This window comes from Budorcas taxicolor, chromosome 11, assembly GCF_023091745.1.
Source record: "Budorcas taxicolor isolate Tak-1 chromosome 11, Takin1.1, whole genome shotgun sequence".
NCBI classification, from domain to species: domain Eukaryota; kingdom Metazoa; phylum Chordata; class Mammalia; order Artiodactyla; family Bovidae; genus Budorcas; species Budorcas taxicolor.
This window is the reverse complement of record NC_068920.1, coordinates 103,690,435-103,703,335: the sequence shown is the minus strand read 5'-3', so window position 1 is coordinate 103,703,335 and position 12,901 is coordinate 103,690,435. Positions and strand designations below refer to the sequence as shown.

Sequence of the window (12,901 nt, the reverse complement as noted above, 5' to 3'; positions counted from 1 at the left end):
AGAAAGTGTAAAAATTAAAGTTCTCAGTGAAAAGCTTTGAGAATCAGGTATTTTATATTAAGAATACTTAAAATGTCCATCAGAAAAAATTAAATTTAGTATGGTTAAAAATAAAAGGCCAGTAAGTATTCTTGAGAAAAAGAAATCTATTCTGCAGTAAAATATGAAAATTTAAAACACCTTCTTCCTCCTTTCCCACACACCAAAATAAATAGGTAAATAAAACAGTTATAGTTTGGAACAATGTCAGGAGCAAAGTCAGCCTGGGAAAAGCTCAAAGGCTTGGAAGAAGGAGGAGCCTCATTAGAACATAAATGCAGACTAACAGCTCTGCCCATGAGAATTTATAACTACTATGTGTAACAACAAGAATAAAATGACTCAAAAATGATCATGGTTATGGAGGATACAAAGAATATTACAAGCTGTGTTTCCTAGGTAAGTAAAGTCAAGTCGCTCAGTCGTGTCAGACTCTTTGTGACCCGGTGGACTGTAGCCCACCAGGCTCCTCTGTCCCTGGGATTCTCCAGGCAAGAACACTGGAGTGGGTTGCCATTTCCTTCTCCAGGGGATCTTCCCAACCCAGGAATCGAACCCAGGTCTCCTGCATTGCAAACAGACGCTTTCCTCTGAGCCACAGGGAAAGATCATTTAACTGACGGGGTAAGGGGCAATGCAAGGTTCACTAAACTTTAATGGAAAAAGTAATAATACAGAACATAAGTTAGGTATTGCAAGGAGCACATGACTAGTGGCAAACAAGTGGAATGACAGAAGGCCATGGGTTAAAAGCTTCAGAGGAGATGGGACGGAAACTCGGTCTCATTATCTTATAACTGTAGGACATGGACCAGTGAAGGGATGTCACTCCAGATCAGAAACACAAGGTACTGAGATAGTGATTAACTCCAGGACATAAAAGAGAATTAAAAGTCACAACTTCAAGAGAGAAAGTAAAACAAATGCAGGAAACTTCTGAGATATAAAAAATGTCATCACTGAATAATAACTGAAAAAAACAAGAATTCAGAAGTACTGCATCTTAAACAGGAAACGAAACAGGCAAGAAATAGAAAGATCTGGATACCATTTAAAAGGGCAGTCTGAAGATACAGAAAATTATGAGTGTGTTTCTCTGGAAACAGGAAAAGGTAGTGTCATTACAAGATCCACTATCACAGTCAGCAATACATAACTATACAGTCAAGATCTCCTGAATCATAAAATGTAAGCAATTACTAATACTTACTGCAAAATTCAGACTTCAATTGAAGAAAGTAGGGAAAACCACTAGACCATTCAGGTATGACCTAAATCAAGACCCTTAGGATTACACAGTGGAAGTGACAAATAGATTCAAGGGATTAGAGCTGATAGAATGCCTGAAGAACTATGGATGGAGCTTCATGACATTGTACAGGAGACAGGGATCAAGACCATCCATCCCCAAGAAAAAGAAATGCAAAAAGGCAAAATGGTTGTCTGAGAAGTCCTTATAAATAGCTGAGAAAAGAAGAGACACTAAAGGCAAAGGAGAAAAGGAAAGATATAAGCATCTGAATGCAGAGTTCCAAAGAATAGCAAGGAGAGATAAGAAAGCCTTCTTCAGTGATCAATGCAAAGAAATAGAGAAAAACAACAGAATAGGAGACATTAGAGATCTCTTCAAGAAAATCGGAGATAGCAAGGAAACATTTCATGCAAAGATGGGCACAATAAAGGAAAGAAATGGTATGGACGTAACAGAAGCAGAAGATATTAAGAAGAGGTGGCAAGAATACACAGAAGAATGATACAAAAAAGATCTTCATGACCCAAATAACCACAATGGTGTGATCACCCACCTAGAGCCAGACATCCTGCAATGAGAAGTCTGGGAAGTCAAGTGGGCCTTAGGAAGCATCACTGCAAACAAAGCTAGTGAGGTGATGGAATTCCAGTTGAGCTATTTCAAATCCCAAAGGATGATGTTGTGAAAGTGCTGCACTCAATATGCAGCAAATTTGGAAAACTCAGCAGTGGCCACAGGACTGGAAAAGGTCAGTTTTCATTCCAGTCCCTAAGAAAGGCAATGCCAAAGAATGTTCAAACTACCACACAGTTGCACTCATCTTACATGCTAGCAAAGTAATGCTCAAAATTCTCCAAGCCAGGCTTCAACAGTACATGAACCATGAACTTCCAGATGTTCAAGCTGGATTTAGAAAAGGCAGAGGAACCAGATATCAAGTTCCCAACATCCATCAGATCATCAAAAAAGCAAGAGAATTCCAGAGAAACATCCACTTCTGCTTTATTGACTATGATGTCAAAGTCTTTAACTGTATAGATCACAACAAACTGGAAAATTCAAGAGATGGCAATACCAGACCACCTGACCTGCCTCCTGAGAAATCTGTATGCAGGTCAAGAAGCAACAGTTAGAATGGCACATGGAACAATGGGCTGTTTCCAGATCAGGAAAGGAGTATATCAAGGCTGTAGATTGTCACTCTGCTTATTTAACTTATATGCAGAGTACATCATGAGAAATGCTGGGCTGGATGAAGCACAAGCTGGAATCAAGATTTCCGGGAGAAATGTCAATAACCTCAGATATGCAGATGACACCACCCTTATTGCAGAAAGCGAAGAACTAAAGAGCCTCTTGATGAAAGTGAAAGAGGAGAGTGAAAAAGCTGGCTTAAAACTCAACATTCAAAAAACTAAGATCATGGCATCTGGTCCCATCACTTCATGGGAAATTGATGGGGAAACAGTGGAAACAGTGAGAGATTTTATTTTGGGGTGCTCCAAAATCACTGCAGATGGTGACTGCAGCCATGAAATTTAAAGACACTTGCTCCTTGGAAGAAAAGCTATGACCGACCTAGACAGCATATTAAAAAGCAGAGACATTACTTTGCCGACAAAGGTGCATCCAGTCAAAGCTATGGTTTTTCCAGTAGTCCTGTATGGATATAAGCGTTGAACTATACAGAAAGCTGAGCACCGAAGCATTGATGCTTTTGAACTATGGTGTTGGAAAAGACTCTTGAGAGGGACTCTTGAGAGTCCCTTGGACTGCAAGGAGAACCAACCAGTCCATCCTAAAGGAAATCAATCCTGAATATTCATTGGAAGGACTGATGCTGAAGCTAAGACTCCAGTACTTTGGTTACCTGATGAGAACTGACTCATTGGAAAAGACCCTGATGCTGGGAAAGACTGAAGTTGGGAGGAAAAGGGGATAACAGAGGATGAGATGGTTGGATGGCATCACCGACTTGATGGACATGAGTTTGAGCAAGGTCTGGGAGTTGGTGATGGACAAGAAAGCCTGCCATGCTGCAGTCCATGAGGTCACAAAGAGTCGAACAGGACTGTGCGACTGAACTGACTAATAGAGGACATGCTGGAGATCATGCCAGACACAATCCGGCCAAAGTGTATCTCATCATCACTAGCTGTGACTCCTTGAGTATCCACTAAACCTCCCTGAATCTGAATGCAGTTTTAAAAGGTTACATTCCATTTACAGTTATTACAAAATATTGGCTATACTCCCTGTGTTGTAAAATATATCTTTGAGTCTTAACATCCTCATCTATGAAAAAAAATGGTCTGAAAACCTGAAGAGTTTCAAGTGAGTTTTAAAACAGAACTCTTAAAAAATAAAGGTGGAATGAAAATGAAAATAAAACATACCAAAATCTGTGGGACACAGCCAAAGCCCAGCTGAAAGGCAAATTCATTAATACCTTATGTATATATTAGAAAGGAGGAAAAGTCTCAAGTCAATGATCTAAGGTCTCAAGAACTTAGAAAAAGAAGAGCAAACTAAACCAAAAGCAAGCAAAGGAAAGAAAAATCAGTTTTTTGAAAATAGAAAAATAACAGAAAAAACCCGATGAAACAGAAATAGTTCTTTGAAAAGGTCAGTGAAGTTAACAGACTTCTAGCAAGACTAACAAAGATAGGCAGAAGATGAAAATTTTACCAGTATCAGGAATGAAATAGGGATTATCACTGTAGACCCTAAAGAAAGCAAAAGGAGATCAAGAGAATATTATGAACATGTCTATACACATAAATTTAACAATTTGGAAGGAAATGGATCGCAAAACCACATACCATCACAACTCACCCAGTGTGAAATAACATGAACACACAGGTAACTATTAAGGAATTTAAATTTGTAAGTTTAAAACTCCCCAAAAAGACATCTCCAGGCCTCGATGGTTTTGCAGAAGAATCCTACCAAACATTTAAAGAATACCAATTTTACATAATCTCTTCCAGAAAACAGAAGAGATGGGGACACTTCCCAGTTTCTTTTCTGAAACTAATATTACTCTGACATAAAACCGAAGATAGTACAAAAAAACCTGCAGACAAATATCCCTCTTGAACTTGATAAATAGTATCTACAAAAGAACAGCAGCAGCCTGCTGCTCTGATGATGGACTGAATTCTTTCCCGCCAACATCACAGTAAGGCAAGAATGTCTGCTGTCACCACACTTATTCAAATATGGCAGAAAAGAAAAGGTATACAGATTGGAAAGAAAGAAAGAAAACTGTCTCTGTGTTGAGATGACATAATTTTTATGCACACAATAATTTACTCCAAGGAATTTACTCCTAGAATAAATTAATTCGGCAAGGTCAAAGGACTCAAGATAAAAATACACATCTCAATTGTATTTCTGTGTTAAAACGATATGAGGACAATGAAAATATGGTATCATTTGTAACTGATAAAAAATGAAATGTAAATCTAACAAAACAAATGCAGGACTTGTGTACTGAAAACTATATAATTCTGATGAAAGAAATCTGAGAAAATATAAAGAAATGGACAGAAACACCATGTTCATTATTTGGAAGACTCAACATAGGTAGAAATAACGATTTTCTTTAATTTAATTTTAGACTTAATGTAATATCTATCAAAACCCCAGAAAAATTCTTTGTACATAGACGACTATTCTAAAATTTATAAGAAAGATATAGAAACTAGAATAGCCAAAAATTTTTGAAATTTGAGAATAAAGTGAGAGTAATCAGTCTACTCTATTTCAAGATTTATTTATATAGTTATAGGACTCAAGACTGCATATTAACAGAGACCCCAGAAAAAGATCCGCACAACATGCTCAACTAGTTATTGACAAAAAGTGCAAAAGCAATTCAATAGAATATGATAGCCTTTTCAACGTATGTTGGAGCATCCATTAGTCAAAAATGACCCTTGACCTAAGTCTTACACCTTATACAAAAACTAACAAAACGGGTCATGGGTTTAAATTTGAAACTAACTACAAGACTCTTAGGAAAAAAATAAGAGAAAACCTTTGGTATTCAGAGTTAGGCAAAGGATTCTTAGACTTGACAAAAAAGTACAATCCATAAGAGGAAAAGGTGGTAAAATGGGTTTTATCAAAACTAAATATGTTTGCTTTGCATGGTATCTAGAATACATATTTTAAAAACTTCTAAAATCAGCAGTAAAAAAAGAAAATCCAGTTAGAAAATGGGCATAAAAAATGAAATTCAATGAAGAAAATATACAGATGGCAAACAAGCACATGAAAAGATGTTTAGCATCACAAGCCATTAGAAAAGTGCAAGTTAAAACCACAATATATAATTACATACCTATCAGAATGTCTTAAAATAAACACCAGGAACCCCAAGTGCTGGTGAGGATGTGGAGAAACTAATCTCACATACACTGGTGGTGGAAATAGAAAATGCAGAAACTGGGAAACAGTTTAGCAGTTTCTTAATGAAACTAGTAACTGCCATGTGAATTCCAGAGAACTGAAGACAACATTTTCCTTATGTTACGTGTTAACATACAGAAATGTTTTATAGCAGCTTTATTTATAATAGCTCAACAATGGAAACAATGTAGGTGTCCTTCAAAGTGTGTTACATCCATACCATGTAATATTACTCAGCAATTAAAAAGGAGCAAACTAATACTTGGAACAACCTGAATCAATCTCCAGAGAATGCTACTGAAGGAAAAACATCCAATCCCAAAAGGTTATATTCTAGGTGATCCCATTATATAACAGACTTGAAAAATTACAGAAATAACAGATTATAGTAGTTAGGGGTTAAAGAGGAGGTGGAGTGGAAATGAAGTGGGTGTGGCTACAAAAGGACAAGGGGAGGGTCCTGTGGTGGGGGCAAGTTCTGTCTCCACAGAATCAGTGTCCATGTGCTGGTAGTGGCCTTTCCTATGATTTTGTAACATTTTACTACTAAAGAAGAGTGCGGACTCATTGGAAAAGACCCTGATGCTGGGAAAGACTGAAGGCAAAAGAAGGGGGCAGCAGAGGATGAGATAGTAAAATAGCATCAAATTCAGTGGACGTGAATTTGAGCAAACTCCAGAAGATGTTGAAGGACAGGGAAGCCTGGTGCGCTGCAGTCCATGGCGTCACAAAGAATTGGACACGACTTAGCGACTGAACAACTACTATTAATGAAAATTGTGCAAAGTTACTGGGGAATTCTCTTTTTTCTCACAATTGCACACGAATTTACAGTTAACTCAAAAAGTTTAATTAAAGGTAACATTACTGCAATAAAGCACAGCAACGGACAACAAATCCCATGTTTAATTCTGAAGATTAAACTTCACTCGGAAACAAAGACGTGCACACAAACACAACAAATGTAACAAGGCAGGTCAGAGAGGAGAGCCGAGATTTCTCTAAAAACAAAACAGAAGAAAGAGACCTGGCTGAATCAGGAGAAAGACCCTCCTCCAGGCTCTGTCAGAGAAACTGGCTGTGTGATTCTGGACCCATCACCTACCCTCCCAGGTTCCTACCAGCTTAACTTCTAGAGACTGCTCAGGCCAGCACGTCTCACTTTTTGGTCTCAGGTCCCAGAAGAGCTTTTGTTTACGTGGATTACAATCGCTGGTATGAACAGTATCAAAAGTTAAATTTTTCAAAAGACAAGTGGTCCTTCCACACGGCGTAGCGTCGGGAAAACTCCAAGGACACAAGAGAATGAGTGAAAAGGGCAAGAAACAGCTTGGTGTGGCCGAGAACACCTCTGTGGCCCTCCCATGGCTTACTCTGAAATGAGACCAGTAGAGGAGGGACAGAAAACGGAAAACATCAGTCGCATCCGTTCTTTTAACGGACAAGGGCTCCAAGGCGGGGAAAAAAGGCTCCAATCCAAAAGATGTCCACGCTGGGTAAGGTGGGAGGCTTGTGGAGGCCTGGGAGGCCGAGTCCAGTGGGGCGCCCGCCACCAGTCCCGCTCCCGCGCGTTTGGGACCGTTACACAAACCGCCCGCTTCACACTCCACTCTGGGGAGACGGGAAGCCGGGAGGCGCCGCCCGAGGGAGCGGGCGGGAATCGCGGGCCCAGCCGGGAGGGCGGGGGTCCCTGGCCGAGGGCGTAGGGCTGGCGGACTCACCAGGTGCCGCGCCACCTCGGAGGCCATGGTCCGGGCGACTGGGCGGGCGAGGGGCCAGCAAGGCGGCGGCGGGCGGCCGAGCCGCGCGTCCAGCAGCGGAGGGCGGGATGGAGCGGGGCGGGGCGGGGGCACAGGAGGGAGGAGCGGAGGGGAGGGGTCCCCGGCCTCAGTGACGTGAGGGGCTGAGCGGGACGGCGCAGGGGCCGGGGCGGGTCTGGTCGGGAGGGGAGGAGAGGTGAAGGGAGGGGTCCTGTGGCCTCAGTGATGTGGGGGGCTGAGCGGGATGGCACGGGGAGCAGGAGTCCAGGAGGGAAAGTGGAGGGGTCCAGCAGCCTCCATTGAGCTGGGGGCCCCTGGGCGGGCTGCGAGTCAGGGCTCCCAGACACGTCCTCGAATTGGGTCTGTCACAAGAGTGCCCAGATGTTTTAGAGCAGCGGTCTCGAACCTTTTTGGCACCAGGGACCCTTTCATGGAAGATATTTTCACAGATGGGGGAGGGGAAAGATGGTTTCGGAATAATTTATGCACACAAATATACACACATATTTATTGTACACTTTCTATTATTATTATATCAGTTCCACTTAAGATCATCAGGCACTAGATCCTAGAGGTTGGGGACCTCTATTTTAGAGGATGACCAGTCAGTGCCTGGGAGAGGATGGAGCACAATTGCTAAGTTAGAAAAAGAGGCGGGGAAGAGCGGCCATGGCTCCTCAGACCTTTGGGCGGGGCTGAAGCACTGATTGCGGATAGTACGGGGCCGGAAGTGGGCGTGTCAGGGCGTGTCCTCTGGAGGGAGTGGCCATTGTGGCCAGTGCAGGGGCCGGAAGTGGGTGGGGCCAGACGTGTCCAAGGAAAGGCACTGAATGCAGCCGGTTCGAGGACCCAAAAGAGGTGGGGCGGAGTGGGGCGGGGACCGCGGGAGCGGTAAGGCCGCCTCCGGGGAGGCCGGAAGTGGGTGGGTCCCCCGACGGGGGCGTGTCCGCGGGTGAGGCAGGGGGCGGTGGTTGGTAGTCCCGCGGCTGCCGCGCGCTAGGAACTTGCGGAGCTCCCGCCGCGTAGGTCCGGAGTCAACCAGGTACGCTATCGAGATGGAGGGACCCGCCGAGTGCAGGGCTCAGGATCGGCAGGCCGAGCTGGAGCAGCCGGTTGGGGGCGCCCTGGGCGGGTCGCCCGAACAGCGCGCCAGCGTCCGCGGCCGCCCCAAGGAGCCAGAGGACGCGGCGGGAAACCGCGCGGACCCCTTCGACCCTGTGGAAGGCACCCCGAGTGCGTCGCTCGGAAGGCGACCCCGCGGTGGCCCGGTGGGGGAAGGTGCGCGGCCCGAAGCGCTGGGCGATGCGCCCCCCACGCCGCGGCCGGGTCGCACCGCGCCCCGGGACCCAGCTGCAGGAGGCTCCCCTCAGCTGCGGCGCGGCCCCGGGGGCGCGGACGGCGCGGCGGCCGAGGAGGAGGGCGCGGGCTCGCTGACGCTGGACCCGCTGGAGCACGCGTGGATGCTGTCAGCCGCCGACGGCCGCTGGGACAGCCTGGAGGGGCTGCTGGCCTGTGAGCCTGGGCTGCTGGCCAAGCGCGACTTCATCACCGGTTTTACCTGCCTGCATTGGGCAGCCAAGCACGGCCGGCAGGAGCTGCTGGCCCTGCTGGTACGCTTCGCGGGCCAGCACCGGCTGCCGGTGAACATCAACGCGCGCACGAGCGGCGGCTACACCGCGCTGCATCTGGCGGCCATGCACGGGCACGTGGAGGTGGTGAAGTTGCTGGTCGGGGCCTACGACGCGGATGTGGACGTTCGCGATTACAGCGGCAGGAAAGCCTCGCAGTACCTGAGCCCGAGCACCGCCGAGGAGATCCGGACGCTGGTGGGAGCCCTGGACGAGGACGAAGGCGAGAGCGCGGTGAGCAGCGGGGGAGGGCGCTGGAGGCTCTCGAGGGTGCTGCCCTCGCACCTCATCTCTGGCAGGCTCTCCCACGCTCTGGAGGACAGCGGGGACCATCACCACCACCTGGCCGAGGGGTTGACTGCTGGCAAAGCGAAGGAGCCGAATCGCAAAGCCTCAGGCAGCTCTAGTGGCCGGATGAAACCCAGACTCAACAAAATCCGCTTCCGAACCCAGATCATCCACACCACACCCTCTTTCAGAGACCCAGAGCAGCCTCTGGAGGAGGGGGAGGACGAAGAAGAGGACCGATCTCTTAAAGGCCACTCGTCCTCTTTCAAATTGAGACCCAAGTCCAATGTATTTGGGTAAAAATCATTTTTTTTAGAAAGTTCTGAGATTTGTTTGTCGTCAGGAATAGGATACTAGGTGTAGACAAGCAAGTGAGACCAGAAAAGACGCTGAAGGCTGCGTCCTTAATCCGAGGGGTCTCCCCAGCAATGTGGCTGCCGTGGCTTCCTCCAACCTTGACCTCGGCCCCCTGCCCCCTGTAGCCTCTCTGCCCTGGAGTCGATGTTTTGGAGAACTAGTAATGTATCTACATCCGGTGCAGAGATGATGATTGCAGGTTCCTTTGATTTAAACATTGCCGGATGCCATGCAAAGTAAGGAATGTTGCACTTTACAGTATCTTTTTAAAAGTGGTTACTCTTCCAAGAGCTTCCCTTTGTTGCTCAGCTGGTAAAGAATCCAACTGCAATGCAGAAGACTAGGGTTCGATCCCTGGGTTGGGCAGATCCCCCTGGAGAAGGGAAAGGCTACCCACTCCAGTATTCTGGCGTGGAGAATTCCGTGGACCTTATAATCCATGGGGTCCCGAAGAGTCGGATACGTATGAGCGACTCTCACTTTCACTTTGCACTCTTCCAAGAGCAGCAAGACATGGAAGTAGTAATAAACTGGTAGTATTTGTAAGTGTAAACAAAACTACACACCGCCGTCTGTTTTTACTAATTTCATTTGCTTTAAGATACTACTGATGGCCAGGTCAGAGTTTACATGCACAAATACTAATTAGGGAATAATGTGAATACAATTGGGAATTCTGTTGGAACCCTTACTTGTAAGTTGTGTTCAACTCTTCAAAAGCTGTTTCAGCTTTAACTACTGAACTGAAGATATGGGCAACGTTCACTTTTGAGTTAATCTGTTGGGTGGTTTCCTCTTAACTATCTCTAATACCCCTGCACTCAGTATTAAGGTACATTATTAATAACTACAGGGCTTCCCTGATAGCTCAGTTGGTAAAAAATCCACCTGCAATGAGGAAGCCCCAGTTTGGTTCCTGGGTGGGGAAGATTCGCTGGAGAAGGGATAGGTTACCCCCTCCAGTATTCTTGGGCTTCCCTTGTGGCTCAACTGTTGAAGAATCCACCTGCAATGCCAGAGACCTGGGTTTGATCCCTGGGTTGGAAAGATCCCCTGGAGAAGGGAAAGGCTACCCCACTCCACTATTCTGGCCTGGAGAATTCTGTGGACTGTATAATCCATGGGGTCTCAAAGAGTCAGACTCGACTGAGCAACTTTCACTTTAGTAACTACACAAGTTTTTAAGAAAACACTGGTAACAACTTATGGTACTTCTAGGAAAATAATTGCCTCTGGTTCTTATTCTCACAAACTTGTTTTGCTCTTGTAAAAGTCTGAATTTTTTGGAGTTTTTGTTCCAGGGCTTATACAACCATTGGCTCTACTTGATATGACCCTCTTTGTGCTTAGAGTTGAATTGCCTACAGAAGCTGTTTTCTGGTTTAGGTGATGAGCAAAAATTGATGTAAATATTAGCTGATGCTTCTATGAAGTAATTATTAAATCAACTTAATGATTCTCACATAAGGTACACTTTTTGTTTTCTAAGGAAATTCATTCATAATCTCAATACTTTGTAGCAGTGTTTTGCAAATGTTTAAAATACTGAATCTTTTTAGTTTTCATGTTTCTTTGAGTCTATTAGAGACATAGAGTGAAGGTATTGGGAAGCTGGCTAGTAAATCTACCCAGTTAAAAATAGCACTTTATAAAAAAGGGAAAGATAATAGATGGGACATTTGCTATATTTAAATGCTGCTATTGAATCCTTTTATATATAAGTGAAAAATATCAGTCATTGCCATTAAAGACTTAAGTGTACTTAATTACATTTCATTAAGATATACTAGGGTGAATATCTTTACAATTGCTGTTCAATTTAATTCAGAAACATTAAATTCACTTGTCACAGGATTCAAAGCAATTTGAGAGATATCTAATTCCAAAAACTCCTTCTCCCTTGGTCTTTTCCTTGTAAGAAGAAAAAGACAGTTCCTGAAACATGCATTTTGCAGCCTACGGAGATGACGGAGTGAGTTCACAGCTTGCAGAGTGAATGAACCAATACACAATACACAACTGCAGTGTTTAGAGAGTTCTTAAGTCTTTAATTTCCCAAATTGTAGAAATTTGTAACAAATTGGTCACACCTCTCTAGATAGTAGTTGAATTTGTTTAAAGGCTAATGAAAAGTATTCATATAAAACAAAGTATTGTCCATTCATGTGCCTTTAGTTTTGTTTTAGGATTACGGAAGTGGGCTATGTACATTTGAGAAGCACTGTTATCCATACATTTAGGTGAAAAACAATCTACTTTTGTATAAATTAAAAATAGGTTCCTATCTAGTACAGGATAAGTTGTAATTTGTCACCAAGTCTTAGGCTTACAGACGTGTGAAGCTGAAGTGAGCCAAAAAAAACACTGCAGAACCAGCTCTGCGTTCTCCTGAACAGTGTTAATACCTAAATGTGTATGGTTGGTTTAGTCACTCAGGCATGTCTGACTGTTACAACCCCATGGACTGTTGCCCACCAGGCTCCTCTGTCCATGGAATTTTCCAGGCAGGAGTTCTGGAGTGGGTTGTTGTTAGTACCTAATTGCAGAAAATCTATAATTTGCTAGATCTTTAGAAACTGAATCAATGCCTAACTTGCTTTTCACTTTAAAGATTTTAACTTTTCTGATAAAATGTACTTTAAAGTTTGAAAAATCATTCCTGGGGGAACAATCTCTAGCATTCCTTGTCATGAGGTACTTGTGTGCAGTAAGTACAGCATTTTCAGCTGCTTAACTCTGTTCCTCTTTTTTTTTTTTTTTTTTAAGTTCCAAATTGAGATTATGAAAAGCAAGTGATTTATATAGTTTGGTATTTGTGGAGTTATGCCTACCATTAATGGAAATATGTATGTCAGTAACTCAGAGGTTGTTGAGATGAAACTGGTTAGGAAATCCAGGTATGTCCATGTGCTTCTTCCAGTTGCAGTGGAGACTAATGAGTCTGTCACAGCCCCTTTTACTGTTATGGTGTATAAAGTGCAGCTGGCTTATCCAACCTGAACATATGGTGCTATTTTATTCATGTCTGAAATCTTGGCATCCAGAAGGGCTTGTCTCTTATTTTTCAAATAAATGAAACTTTGGGAGTTCAGAAAGTAAAATCTATGAAGTTTGTTTTGTCAGAATAAAAGATTCACACTAGATTTTCCCTCTGAATTGTC

General features: G+C 43.9%; 2 protein-coding genes across 2 annotated transcripts in view; one reads left to right on the top strand and one right to left on the bottom strand.

Annotated features, from left to right (window-relative positions):
- SEPTIN10 (septin 10) overlaps positions 1-7,527 on the bottom strand; it is a 50,614-nt gene extending 43,087 nt beyond the window's left edge. The window contains exon 1 of the mRNA XM_052648957.1: positions 7,429-7,527. Within this exon, the coding sequence (XP_052504917.1) occupies positions 7,429-7,455 (27 nt within the window). The 5' untranslated portion in view covers positions 7,456-7,527. The remainder of the gene's footprint in view (positions 1-7,428) is intronic.
- A 995-nt stretch (positions 7,528-8,522) lies between these two features.
- On the top strand, positions 8,523-9,683 carry SOWAHC (sosondowah ankyrin repeat domain family member C). Its single transcript, XM_052648243.1, has one exon. It carries the CDS (start codon positions 8,523-8,525, stop codon positions 9,681-9,683), a length of 1,161 nt encoding a protein of 386 aa, XP_052504203.1.
- Positions 9,684-12,901: the final 3,218 nt, after the last annotated feature.